The sequence below is a fragment of the Ascaphus truei genome, chromosome 15, assembly GCF_040206685.1.
Source record: "Ascaphus truei isolate aAscTru1 chromosome 15, aAscTru1.hap1, whole genome shotgun sequence".
Taxonomy (NCBI): domain Eukaryota; kingdom Metazoa; phylum Chordata; class Amphibia; order Anura; family Ascaphidae; genus Ascaphus; species Ascaphus truei.
The window spans coordinates 49,240,501-49,254,604 of NC_134497.1; the positions used below are offsets into that span (position 1 = coordinate 49,240,501).

Here is a 14,104-nt window from a genome sequence, read left to right on the forward strand (position 1 = left end):
ACATATCCTCTACCAAAAACAACACTTTTTGCAATATGACCACCTTCATGATAACCATTGTGAATGGTCATCTCATGATAGTTATGTACATTATGATACTGATATCACTACACAACATATGATTTTTATGTACTCATTTAATCTATTTATCCTCACGCATTACTGCAGAAACATAGTATGTTGTATGTTAGGGAACTCAAAAATTCTAAGTACACAGGCATGTACAGTGTTATTACAACTATTTATGTTCACTTTCACACACATTTTCGGTTAAGGAACTGATGTTGTTAGTTAATCATAAATACAGAACATACAATAAGTGTTTGTTCAATATTTACACATGTAAATGTAAAACTTATGTTATTGTTATATATAGTTGCCCCTGGAGGACATGTGTCACCTGAGATGGAACAAGTGTCTTCACCTGGGTCAGCCAGCTCAACACTACTAGAAGGTGAGTGTATCATTTGCTGGCCATATAATATGTGCTCTTCTATATGTTATGTTGTCATGTGCATTATTTGTTTTGCACATCTTCTTTAAATAGGATTACTTAGTGTCAGTGAAAATTAAGTGTAAGGCAACATGTATTGTGTTAGTGATGTTAATTATCATGTAGGACTTCTGAGTTTAGAGCAACTTTTCATTCATTCATATTTCATACTGAGTCCAAACATTATTCGTAAGTCAAGGTAGTTTTTAATGAGGTTATAAAACGTATGCTAACATGTTAGGTGTTACTTAGGACACAGTACAATTACATAGTAACACAGCATACATTAACATGCCATTTAATAATGTGTACATTTCTTTTTAGAACATCATGGTGATGAGGATGATGAGTATGATGAGGATGACGCCACAGAAGAGACTGAAATACAATCATGTGACCATGAAGAGGTGCCAATAGAAACTGTTGTACCGCCAAATCGTCCATCAACTTCCACATACGATGCAATTGTAGCTTCAGAGGGAAAAATAGTGGACGCAGAAAATCGTCGCCATTCAGACATGATGACAGTGCTGGAAAGGATGATTGGACTGCAGGAAGAAACAGTATCACAATTGGCACATCTCCACAGAGTCTTCATTGAAGTGCCTAAACAGTTGCAAAAAATCAACACCTCATTCGAAGCATTAGTTGTTCAGCAAACACAAGCTAATTACTGGAGAATGACTAATGTACCACAATTCAACACCTCCCAGCCAGGATCTGTTCATGCAGGTCAGTTTTCACCACATTCATCTGATATTCATTCACCAGGCCCAAATGTTACCGGTCAAGTAGCAGACATTGCTGTGCAGGTTCCTGATGACATCCTACCGCTGCCATCTGTACAAATTCAGCAGCAGACACCTACAAAGGAGGCGACAAAAACAAAACAAGACACACATGAAACAGACCAACCATCACTTGTGCAGTGTCTACCAACTTGCTCACATGTGTCACTGGGCACAAGCCCTGTCCGTGAACAGTCACTACCCAAAAGCCCTGTAGGTGAGTCGCTGCCCAAAAGCCCTGTAGGTGAATCGCTGCCCAAAAGCCCTGTAGGTGAGTCGCTGCCCAAAAGCCCTGTAGGTGAATCGCTGCCCAAAAGCCCTGTAGGTGAATCACTGCCCAAAAGCCCTGTAGGTGAGTCACTGGCCACAAGCCCTGTAGGTGAGTCACTGGCCACAAGCCCCGTAGGTGAACAGTCACTGGCCACAAGCCCTGCCCGTGAAGTGCCAGAGGCCACTCAAAGTGGCTCTGTTGTGCCTAAAGTTGGTGGCAAAAGAAAAAGGAAAATTCAAGAGACAACAAGCAGGCCTGTTACTCGCTCGCAAAAGGAACAAAAAAAATAAATGTTATAATTCAGAAAATATGTCTTTGGCCTTGTTTTGTTGACTTCAGATTATCTAATTACTATTGTATGTATGCTGAAGACTGTGTTGTTTCCAAACTTTCAACTATGTTCTTGTACACGTGAAGTTTTGGAAATGTTAACACTCATAATTAATTGTGTTATAAATATTTATGTTGTAATCGTCTGTTCAGTAATGGTCCACCAGGAGCCAGTTGCTAAGTTTAGAGAAGCTGCCATTGACTTTGCAGCAAAACATTGCATTTGGGTGTGTTAATTGATGTAAGAATTGCATATGCATATTAGTCACATGCAATTATTAAAACACCTAAGTAAGTGCAAACATCTTTCTTGTACGTGTACAGCAGGATTATGTGTAAATTATTACTTACCTTTGCCTTGCTTGGCCATTGTAATTTTGTCCTTTAATCAGTTGTGTGTTCGTTTCTATAACATCTCAGAATGTATAATAATATATATACACACACACACACACACACACTGAGTGAGTGTGAGTGTGTGAGTGTGTGAGTGTGTATATATATATATATATATATATATATATATATATATATATATATATATATATATATATAGTACTATATAAACTGGTATACACAAACTAATACACTTCATGCTTCCTTGTGAAAACACTATTTTAATAATACAGGCCTAATGTTTGAGAAATATCCTAAGTATGAGACTCTAACAGTATTGTGCTTAAACAAATGTTTATTACTTAATTCAATCATGTTTCTCACCATTTAAATAGGTTTCATACAAGGTATACTTAATGCCATCAATGTTGTGTGTACTCCTGCAATATAAAAAAAAATAAAATATTATATATAAATATATATATATTTTTATAAGAGATATATTTATATATATATATATATATATATATATATATATATATATACACACGTATTTAAACTCATGCAGACAGGGAGTTAACCAGACTTTCACATACACACAGAAATGTAAGCGGGGAAAAAACATTTCTTTTTGCAGGTGTGTTTTTACTGATATGCCTGGCTAAGAAATATTTTCACACACTGGTCTTTGTTAGTTTTCAAAAAAACACTATGTGAACGCATTCACAGTCTAGGGATGTTTTTCACAAACGAGATAAAAGAAGGAGAAATGTTTCTCCCACAGTCCCATATCACGAACCACAACTGTTAACCCAATTAGACAAACAAATCCAATTGGCGTTTGAAATAAGGAGTCAAAGTAGTTACTTTTGTTGACCTTGACAAGGAAAAACAGGAGTTTGTTAGCCATTCAGCACATTCATTTTGATGAGCAAATAACACAGACCTGCACACAGCTTTTGTGCTACTCAGACATGGCTGATGAATTCGTTAACAATATTAATCCCCTTTTAGGGTATAAGTACATGATCTGTGAAGCCATCTTGTACAGTCGCGGACAGAAAGCAAGCACACGCCAAATCGATGATTTCATTCGAGCAAAATATCCTTATTACCAAGACCGTAAGCATGCACGGAATTTTAATTCCTCAATAAGATTCACTTTATCAAGTAATGACTTTTTTGAACGTGACCAGGATAAGCTACAACACACCTATGGTTTCTGGAAGATTGCCCCGGAAAAACAATTTATCCTGAAAGACGGCACTTATATTGTCGTGAAAGGCATATTTATTCCTAATGGCAATAGCAATGTATCCGCTACTACTGATCCGTTTGAATCGATACGTGCTGCAATATCTGCAGCCTCCATTCCTGAAACCCACATTGTACAAGAACAAAAGTACTATGATTATGTACCAAGCCTTTCAGCTGAAAATGCATTGGAATGGGAACCGGAAGAAATGAACCTACCTCCCGACCAATTATTTGAAGAAAGCAGTGGCGATTCCTATGAGCGCATCCTGGAGGAGATATGTGCCATACTGGATTCAGCGGTTGGGTTAAGCGTGGATGAAAATGGCTTGCATTTCTGGAGCGACCAGTTGCAGCCAGGCGAAGAGTTAATTCTAGAAGAATGGTAAATATAACAATCGTTATGCGTTGACTCTGCGTTTAAATTTTTTTTTTTTTTGTAACCACCATTTTCACTTTCAATGCGTGGATACAGCGTAACATTGCAGACTGCATAACATGTAGCGATCACAAACAAATTGTTTCCTAATACAATATAGTAGGACCTGAAAGAGTAGTACACATTGCTGACGGAATAAATATACGTACTTTCCTATCCCTTTAAACATATTAGCAACATTTTACCATTACTCTAACACATACCTGTTTTGTTATCATGCAACATCTACAACATTGAAAACCGGGTCCACCACGTATGACGTGGGACCCTTGTCATGGGCCAAGGCGTCCTTAAAAAGGATTAGTGATGTAAGTCCCGCCCCCAAGCGACGTGCGCGCCTCAAAGCCTATTGGCTGTCATGTTTTGTTATAGTAACGGTAACTGCAGTGTGTGATGCGTGCGGCTCAGTGTTTGTAGGCGTACCCTGGGCGTTAGCCGAATGTTAATTGAGTGGGAGGAGTGTTAGCGTGCGTTTCACGCTGGCTTAACATGACGTCACACGTATTGCATTTGCGCATTGTGTTATCGGCCGTGCTTTCTGTTCAAACACGTCTGTTTAAAAAGAATACAGATGTACTCGTTTAGAACGAATGTAGTTTCGTCTTCATTGTATTTGAAATAAAGATGTTATGTTTACTGGTATTTTCAACATGTATTGAACGCACAACGTACGCTTTGTTTTGCGCATGCGCTAACAGTTACTGGAGCCAAGCGTGAAGTGCGTGCGCACACAAAGATGTGCGCGCACATCTTTCAGTATACAGGCAACGTTCACTTCTTATACATAGTTATGCCTGCTACAAATTTAAAGAAACATTACATACTGATGAACAGTTTTACTTCTAACATATAAGTGAGTGACGTGTGTATCTACACAATCATATAGAGCTGCGTAACGCGTTGTCACGGATGCATATCTAGTAAGGTGCCATCTTTGACCATCATGTGTTTGCTGTATTTCAGAGATGTCGGGGAAGATACAATCGGATCAATGTATGATTTCAGAAGAGTCTACCTTTATATGAGATGATTGTGAGGAGGAGCCACCGACTACTATACTACATATGGAACTAATTTTATATTGCTTGCAGCGCTTATTAACAAACAATTAAAAATGTGATACCCTTATGCCTATATTGCATAAGCACTTAATTAACATAATGATGTTGCAAAAGAGTGCCTCATGAATTTTTATTGAGTGTTCTTTAATGACTACTAACATTTTATGACATGGTGTGTTTTATATATAACAACCATTCCCACTCTGCTAACACATTTGTGTATTCTAATATGTAATGGAACGTATGACTGTCGAAACTATGTAACAATAATAATAATAATATGAGCATGTTCATGTATAGGGCTGCTAGTTGTACGCAGCGATTTACAGACACATGTTTCAGCCTGAGGTCCCTGGCCCGTGGAACGTACAAATGTTTTTTTGCCGCATGAGGCACAGGGAGATAAAGTGACTTGGCCAAGGTCACAAGGAGCCCACACCGGGAATTGAACCAGACTCCCCTGCTTCAAACTATCAGTGCCAGTGTGTGTCTTTACTCACTGAGCCACTCCTTCTCCCAATGTAAAGGACACTTACAACCAAGTAGCCATTTAAATTTAAAATCTCTTGTTACATGGGTATGTAGATAAAATGGATTGGGACTGTAGCAAATAATGTTACTGGCCAGATGTTATGGTCCCCTCCAATGCATGATGTTCTGAATATGACATCACCATCATGTTATGAAGTACGTTTCTGTGTATATTTCATTAACCTAACTAACTATAGTTTACTGTGTTTATTAATCGTTTAGAAATACATAGTATAGTCAATATGATGATATAAGCTACCATAATAAAGCTGGTGTTATCATTTGTCGGTGTTATACATGGATCCTACACCAATTGATAGAGACACAAACAGTTGTCTTAAAAAGTGTGTCTATGCTAGTGATGAATGTGCTCCCGTAAGTAAACAAATAAGTACAGTTATCCCCTTTTCTCCAACCACCTCTATATTACATTAATGGAAATTATAAGGAAACATACATAAAATGTGATGAAATGTGAGTAATCATTTTGTAATACAATGCACATGAAAGCTCAAGAGTAGCTAAATGCATATACATGATACAGAAAGTACATATATGTAACATTTGTGTTTAAACCAATATGTTGGGTTTTTAGTTCCAATAATTATAGGAAGATTGAGGTAGCCACATCTTATGAGAGATGTCAGCAAATATACATACCATGATCAGTCATACTGCAAATATACCTATAATGCAAAGGAACAATATATAAATTGCAAACATTGACATGCCATCTTCAGTACCGTAAACAACACAGCAAAGTGTGTATTTGGTGTTAAATGTACAACACCATGTATATTTCATGACATTCAAAATGTAAATCAGCCTGGTGTACACATCATCTGGATGTACATGTTACACTGCACCAATAACATTGTATGTAAGCATACTAGAAGCATGAATGATTATGGGCATAATATGTGTTTTGTCTTAGCATAAGGAATAACACAATGCTAAAATATTATTGCTTTGTTACCCAAGTTGTATTCACATACACACAACTAAAGTACAATTGAAGAGGGATTATATAACCTGTGCAACAATAACATACCGGTGCCACATCCCTTTGTGCACACAGCAGAGAAAAGAAAGGTGTGCAACCCATATTCATCTGTGTCCTAACAGAAGGTTATATAAAGAAACATTATTGTTAATATAACATAATTAAACTATAAAAGTAGTACTAGGAACATATGAGTTTGTACTTACAAGAAAAAAATGAATTGATGAGATTCTGTCGTGTCTGGCCACCACTGGCTGTTTGTTCATTTTCAGCAGCTACATGGGTGGGATGCTCGTCTACCAAAGCCTCAGCTAGGTCTGACTGTACATTGTGCCTGAGTGCAACATTGTGCAAAATGCAACAGGCAAGGATAATATCAGACACTTTTTGAGGCTTGTATAGAAGAGCCCCACCAGTTCTGTCCAGACACCTAAACCTGGTCTTGAGTAGGCCAAATGTCCTCTCTATAACAGATCTTGTAGATATATGGGCTGCATTGTACCTGTCCTCTGCTTCAGTTTGAGGGTTTAGCACCGGAGTCAAGAGCCACGGCCTAATTCCGTATCCTGAGTCACCTATAATGAATGGAGCACACATAAGCTGACATTAGTGATCAAATTGTACAATGCCAACATTCCTAAATCAACATGTGTTTTGTGTTAGAACATGTAAATATGTACTCACCCAGCAGCCAACCAGGTTCAAAATGTCCCTCTTCGAACGCATGGAAGACTGAAGAGTTCCTCAGGATAGAGGAATCGTGACTGGAACCAGGGAACTTGGGTACCACATGCATTATCCTCATCGTGGCATCACATACCACCTGTACATTGAGTGAATGGTAGTGCTTCCGATTGCGGTACACATGCTCACTCTGACTAGGTGCAATCAAAGCAACATGTGTGCAATCGATTGCACCCAACACAGATGGTATCCCTGCTATATTATAAAAGCCAGTCCTGACTTCCAGCCACTCTGTTGCCTCTGTAGGAAAATGAATATAATTCCTAGCGCGTCTATTGAGTGCATAGAGAAACTGGGTCAAGGCCCGCGAGAATGTAGATTGCGAGACCCCGCCCACTATGCCCACAGTTGTCTGGTATGACGCGGAAGCAAGATAATGTAATGAGCACAGCATTTTAACAAGCCCAGGGACTGCACGACCTCTGGCTGTGAAAAAATCTAAATCCCCCCTTATCTCCTCATAAAGAGCTAAGATTGCTGCTGAACTCAAACGATAGCGACTTACAATCTCCTCCTCACTCATCCCATCTAACAGGGTTCTCTCCCTGTACAGACGCGGACGAGGCACAAGTTGTCTCCTCTGTCTTCTCCTCTGATCTCCTGTCCCTCTACCTGTCCCTCGGCCTGTCCCTCTCCCTGTCCCTGTCGTATCCGCGTCACTGTCACTGTCCCTCGGTGTGTCCCTACCTTGCCCTATATCATTCTCTTGATCAGCAAGCATGTCATAGAAAAGAATGTTCCTGCGTCTCCTAAACATTCGCAACATTTTGAAATGAGTAGCTGTGAATGAGCAGGTAATGTGCGTCCTTTAAATAGGTATGTGATGATGTCAGGTGACATAGTAAAATGCAAGGTGTTACATTAACATAATAAAGTACTTCTGTGGCAAGCTGTGTGCACTTGTTGTTCTAAGTATTTGTTGTGTGTATTCTGCAGGGAATGATGATATTTGGCAATGATGTGACGTGAAGCTTTGTACAAAGATTGCTTGCAAATAAATAGTTGCATGTGCAATGCATGTAACACTTGTGAACGCAAGAGTCAGTCATGTAATGAGACAAAAAGGCTGAGATTGACGTGGGAAAAGTTTTGTGTAACATGTGTAATTATCCATGTTATTGTGACATGTTGGCAACAATGAATAGTCGTGTGCATATGCATGCATTTGTGTAAGGAGGATAGTTGGTATAGAATGAGTTTACAAGGTGTCCCAATGATGAATTACTGTACATGTGTGTATAAGTTAGGTTGAAGTGCTTGTAATGCAACGGTTACAATGTAAACATGCAATGTGATTGAGCGTCCAATAAGTGACGTCATGAAAATAGGGAGGACCCAAAAGTATATGTAAACATGAGAAGACAGATGTACATGAACGTTTAAAGATGCGTGTCACATTACAAGCATTGTGTAATGTAAAGGAAGATGAATATACTGTGTATGTGTGACATGTGTGACATGTGTAACATCATGTAAATAATTGTCGCTGAGTTGAGTAAAATGTGTGATATGATGTGAGGTTCTCCTTTAAGAGTGTAGTATAGTATTTTCCCTTGCCACATCATCACATGATGAGTAATGTGACCCGCAAATGCTGAAAACATGTAAAAGTATAATGTTATGCAAATAAGACACATCAGCTGTGACACAATGCAGGGAATGCCCCCACACTGTAATGCAAATCCCCCTTGTATTGTGAGCAATGAAACGTAAACAGTACTATACTGTTATACGTCCCCGCTCCATTGACTTCCATTGATGTACAGAAGATTTTTTTTTTCTAAGTGCCGTTCCGGCAGCCTTAGCGATCGTTCTCCCGTCCAAAATGCCAACTTTAGTTGGCGGGAGAAATCGGCCATAACATCTCAATTTCGTAGTGCCGATCAGCCCCGATAAGCTGTTTTTTTTTGTTGAATCCAGCCGATTTAAAAAAGTGGCGATCAGTGTCGAAAACAGGCTTATCGGCAGGCGACTGGCCATAACCAAATTATCGGCTCCGAAACCTGGCGATATGAAGCACTTATCGGCGCTTACTGAATCTCAAACCCAATTTTGGCTATAACATGGCCATATTTCCCTTATCAACGCTTACTGCATGAGGCCCATAATGAAAAATTTGGATATATTCGTGTGTATTTATGCATTTAGTAATCTTTTGGTTTCAAATTAATTTAGACACAATTTATATGCTTTTAGAGTGTTTACACCAAGGGTATGGAATTATTAATGTCACTTTTCGGGTGTATATTAGGAATAGGATGTTTTATAAATATTTAATACTAATTCGATTTATATCTATATCTAGATAAGTTTACTTGAATCACAACTGGTTCACATTAATGTCTTTGTATAAAATTCGTTATTTTAGTTCACTTTTTATTTGTGTGTTATTTCACTCATTATGATTATGAACATTGGTTATTTTCCATTAGTGTCTGAATTTAATAGCACTTTTGAGACCCAGTATTATTATAACATTGCGTTTCCATATATTTCACTGATTTTTCGATTATTTAACTGTTTTTTGATTATTTAATTATTTAATTGAACAGCACTTGTATATACACATAGTTTCTTTATTTTGGTAAGATATACATAGAATATTCCAGATGGTTAAAGCTGAGTTTCTACAGTTTAGAGCCCTAAACGGCCTTTTTTACATGTTTTAGAGCGCATTTTCATTAATTTGTGGGCTTGGAACATCAATTGGAGGGAGTTCGCTTAGAGGGAGTATGGGATTGGTCGTAATTTACCTATATATTACTATGAGCCTGACCACCCCCATCTACGGAGCCTGAGGAAGCCCAAGAAAGGGCGAAACGCGTTGCTCAAAACCCCTAAGCTTTTTGGACTAGTGAAGCCACCGTCAAGGAGCAGGACAAAGGAGCCCAGCACTATACTCGGACACGGGCAGAGTTAGCTGTGCACCACGCACCCTGTAACAACATCCTGAGGACTGGCTGGCAATTTTGTATTTAGCTCTCTTGGTTTTTGACCAAAGGGCTTTTTTTATGTTGTTTTTTAACTGTTTTAATAAAGAAATACGTTGTTTAACTCCGACCTCGAGTGACTTGGTGCAAGTACACGGAGAACAACTTCATTCCACTCTGAGGATTGAAGGAGAAGAATAAAGATACCAATCCCTGCGTGAGCTCACACGCGGCCGTGTGAGTATTGTTGTTATATCCCCTTTCATTTACTAACCACCCATTTTCATTATTTATTTAGAATAGGAGGGTCTTCTGACTGAGATTTTCCCTATGTGAAGAGGACAGAGACACCTCCCTAAGACCGCACTCACACCTGCCCGTGTGAGTGTTTGCAGTCTTTTTCTGCTTTTGATATATATTCTTTACCTTTGGAATCAGGCATTTCTTATCATTTATTTGCATTGTCCCTTAACATTTTTATTCTCATCCATTTACTCGGAGGGAGACACCACATTTGAGGTTTGCTGGTCAATCGAAGAAACTATCATCTGGATCAGAAAAAAAGAAATTTCACATCAGGAGAACACAGAAGAAAGGAAGAAAAGAAAAGAAACCTTGATGTGACAGCATTTGCAGAAGGTCGTGTAAGTGTTTATGATATTACACACTCCCCTATCCCCACGTTCACCAGTCTGGGAACTTATAAATCATTTGTCACCCCTACCATTCCTCAACCTGTGCTCCCCCTTTTTTTCTTGTATTTTTGATCACACCTTCGCCTGCAAGAACCCAATTCCACTGGTCAAGAAAAGATCGCCCATTGGCCTGGAGGCTATCGATGGACGCCCACTTCAACCAGCCTTCATCATTTGGGAGTCCATTTCACTTACCCTGACCACCGCGGATGGCCATAATGAGGTAATGGTCTTTGATGTCTTTCACTCCCCTACTGTCCAGGTTATTCTAGGATTGCCATGGCTGCAGCTTCACAATCCGCGTATAGATTGGACCGATGTGTTACCCATCCCATGGTCTACCACCACAAAGAAGGCGGATACTCTCCTGCTGCCGTGCTCGCTGGCCTGGACACCACTTCCTCTAACTTGTCCGCTCTGCCGACGGAGTATCACGAGTATTTAGATGTCTTCAACAAAGTACAAGCTGAGGTATTGCCTCCCCATTGCCCCTACGATTGTCCTATTGATTTAATTTCAGGAACTATTCTCCCTAAATCTAAGTCGTAGCCCTTATCTGTGCCTGAGACAGAAGCTATGACGACTTGTATTCAAGAGAATTTGGAGAAAGGATTCATCTGCAACTCTACCTCCCCTGCCGGGGCAGGCTTCTTCTTCGTGAAGAAGAAGGATGGCTCCCTAAGACCTTGTATCGACTTTCGTGGGCTTAACAAAATTACGGTAAAAAAACGATACCCTCTCCCTTTAATTTCTGAACTCTTCGACCGTCTACAAGGAGCATCTATATTCTCCAAACTCGATTTAAGAGGGGCTTATAATCTTATTCGAATAAGAGATGGGGATGAATGGAAATTCGCGTTTCACACGTGTTATGGACATTATGAGTATTTAGTGATGCAGTTCGGGCTGTGCAATGCTCCTGCTGTTTTCCAAGAGTTTATGAACGATTTCTTCCGGGACGTTTTGGGAACGTTCGTTATCGTATATTTGGACGACATCCTCATTTTCTCTAAAAACTTAGAGGAGCACATTCGCCATACCAAACTGGTACTCTCTAGGCTTCGTGCTAATCGCCTCTATGCTAAAATGGAGAAATGTTTGTTCCATCAGACGCCCACAGCCTTCCTAGGCTATATTATCTCTAACCAAGGCTTCACTATGGATCCTGAGAAATTGAAGTCTGTACTCGACTTGTCCTTGCCGAATTCCCTCAAGGCTGTGCAGCGCTTCCTTGTCTTTGCCAATTATTACCGGAAGTTCATCCATAATTTCTCTACCATCGCTCTGCCTATCACCGCTTTAACCAAGAAGGGTGCTGATCTGACTACTTGGTCTCCCAAAGCCATTGAAGCCTTCGAATTTCTCAAGAAAGCCTTTGTGACTGCACCCATCCTACGGCATCCAGATACTTCTCTTCCCTTCACGCTAGAAGTTGACGCCTCCGATGTGGGAGCCGGTGCAGTTCTCTCACAGAGATCCACTCCACAGGAGAAACTCTATCCGTGTGGATTCTTTTCTCGGAAGTTCTCTTCAGCTGAGAGAAATTACGATGTTGGTAACCGTGAGCTACTGGCCATTAAATTGGCTCTCCAGGAATGGAGGCATCTTCTTGAAGGTACCAAGGAGCCCATAGCCATCCTCACTGATCACAAAAACTTACTGTATATTGAGGGGGCTCGTTGACTAGGATCCCGTCAGGCTCGTTGAGCACTGTTCTTCTCTCGTTTCATTTATACCATTTCTTATATTCCCGGCACCAAAAATATTAAGTAGGACGCTCTCTCTCGCCAGTTCGCTACGGAGAACGACCTTAACGAATCCTCTGAATCTATTCTCCCCGCCAAATGTATAATTTCCGCCAATAATTTCGATGAGTTGGATGAAATTAACAAAGCCCAGGTTCACATCCCCAGGAGATTTAGGGTGCCAGAGGGACGCTTGTACGCAGCTCCACATTTTCACCACAAAATTCTACTTTGGGGGCATTCTTCAAGATCGGCCGGTCATCCAGGCTTCAAGAGGACAGCAGATCTTATCAAACGGACCTTTTGGTGGCCTAAGATGAACAAGGACATTTTCAACTTCACCAGTGCTTGTCCGGTCTGTGTCCAAAGCAAGTCTGCCCGTCACAAACCTTCTGGTCTCCTCATGCCCCTCCCCATTCCGGAGCAACCTTGGAAACATATCTCTATGGACTTTATTGTGGAACTCCCCAATTCTAAAGGAATGAATACCATCCTTGTTGTGGTAGATAGGTTTTCCAAGCATTCACACTTTATACCCCTCAAGGGTCTTCCTAATTCAGCTACTTTGGCCAACATTTTCTCTAAAGAAATTTTTAGATTACACGGTGTACCCATTTCAATTGTTTCTGACAATTCATTTCTAAGTTTTGGCGTGCGTTTTCTCAGAGACTTAGGATTTCTCTTCTATTTTCCTCGGGTTATCACCCTCAGAGCAACGGTCAAACGGAAAAAATGAATCAGACCTTGGAGCAGTATCTCAGATGTTTCGTCTCCGAATCTCAAGACAACTGGGTGGATCTATTACCTTGGGCCGAGTTTGCTATTAACTCCTTAAAAAATGAGTCTACGCAAGAGTCGCCTTTCTTCATTCATTTTGGATTCCACCCTAGCAGTCTTCCCCTCTCCTCCCTCCCCTCTGGTGTTCCCGCAGCGGATTCCCATGTCTCCACTCTTCAAAACTCTTGGAGAAAGATTCTAAAAACCTTACAAACTGCTGTTTCAAGACAAAAGACGAAGGCAGATCGTCGACGTCAAGCAGGCCCATCGTTTAAACCCGGAGACAGAGTTTGGTTATCCTCTAAAAATATAAGGCTCAAGACCCCTTCCCAGAAACTGGCTCCGAGATTCTTGGGTCCTTTCAAAATCCTCGAGAGGATCAATCCGGTGGCATACCGTTTGGCACTTCCTCCTACCATGAGGTTTCCCTCGGTGTTCCATGTATCATTACTTAAACCGGTTATCCAAAATGCTCACTTTCCAGATCGTCCTCAAAGACCCAACCCTGTCACCATTCAAGGACAACAAGAGTATGAAGTCCACTCCATCCTCGATTCTCGTTGGTCCAGAGGCCGATTACAATTCCTTGCCAATTGGAAGGGTTATGGACCAGAGGAACGTTCCTGGATTCCGTCTCACCACATTCACGCCCCAATGCTCCTTAGGCAGTTTCACCGGAAGTTCCCTCATAAGCCATGGCAGGATCG

The 14,104-nt window shown here is 40.4% G+C and overlaps 1 protein-coding gene across 1 annotated transcript; it reads left to right on the forward strand.

The window, feature by feature from the left end:
- Nucleotides 1–380: 380 nt before the first annotated feature.
- Nucleotides 381–12,558, forward strand: LOC142466384 (uncharacterized). The gene is made up of 4 exons (XM_075571241.1): nt 381–454; nt 818–1,552; nt 11,138–11,346; nt 12,133–12,558. Exons 1-4 carry the CDS (start codon nt 406–408, stop codon nt 12,556–12,558), a joined length of 1,419 nt encoding a protein of 472 aa, XP_075427356.1. The 5' UTR covers nt 381–405.
- Nucleotides 12,559–14,104: the final 1,546 nt, after the last annotated feature.

Coding starts and splice junctions, on each gene's coding strand:
- LOC142466384 (XM_075571241.1), top strand. CDS start 406: ATGGAACAAGTGTCTTCACCTGGGTCAGCCAGCTCAACACTACTAGAA. Junction 455..817: donor CAGCTCAACACTACTAGAAG/GTGAGTGTATCA, acceptor ATTTCTTTTTAG/AACATCATGGTGATGAGGAT. Junction 11,347..12,132: donor TCAACAAAGTACAAGCTGAG/GTATTGCCTCCC, acceptor TATTACCGGAAG/TTCATCCATAATTTCTCTAC.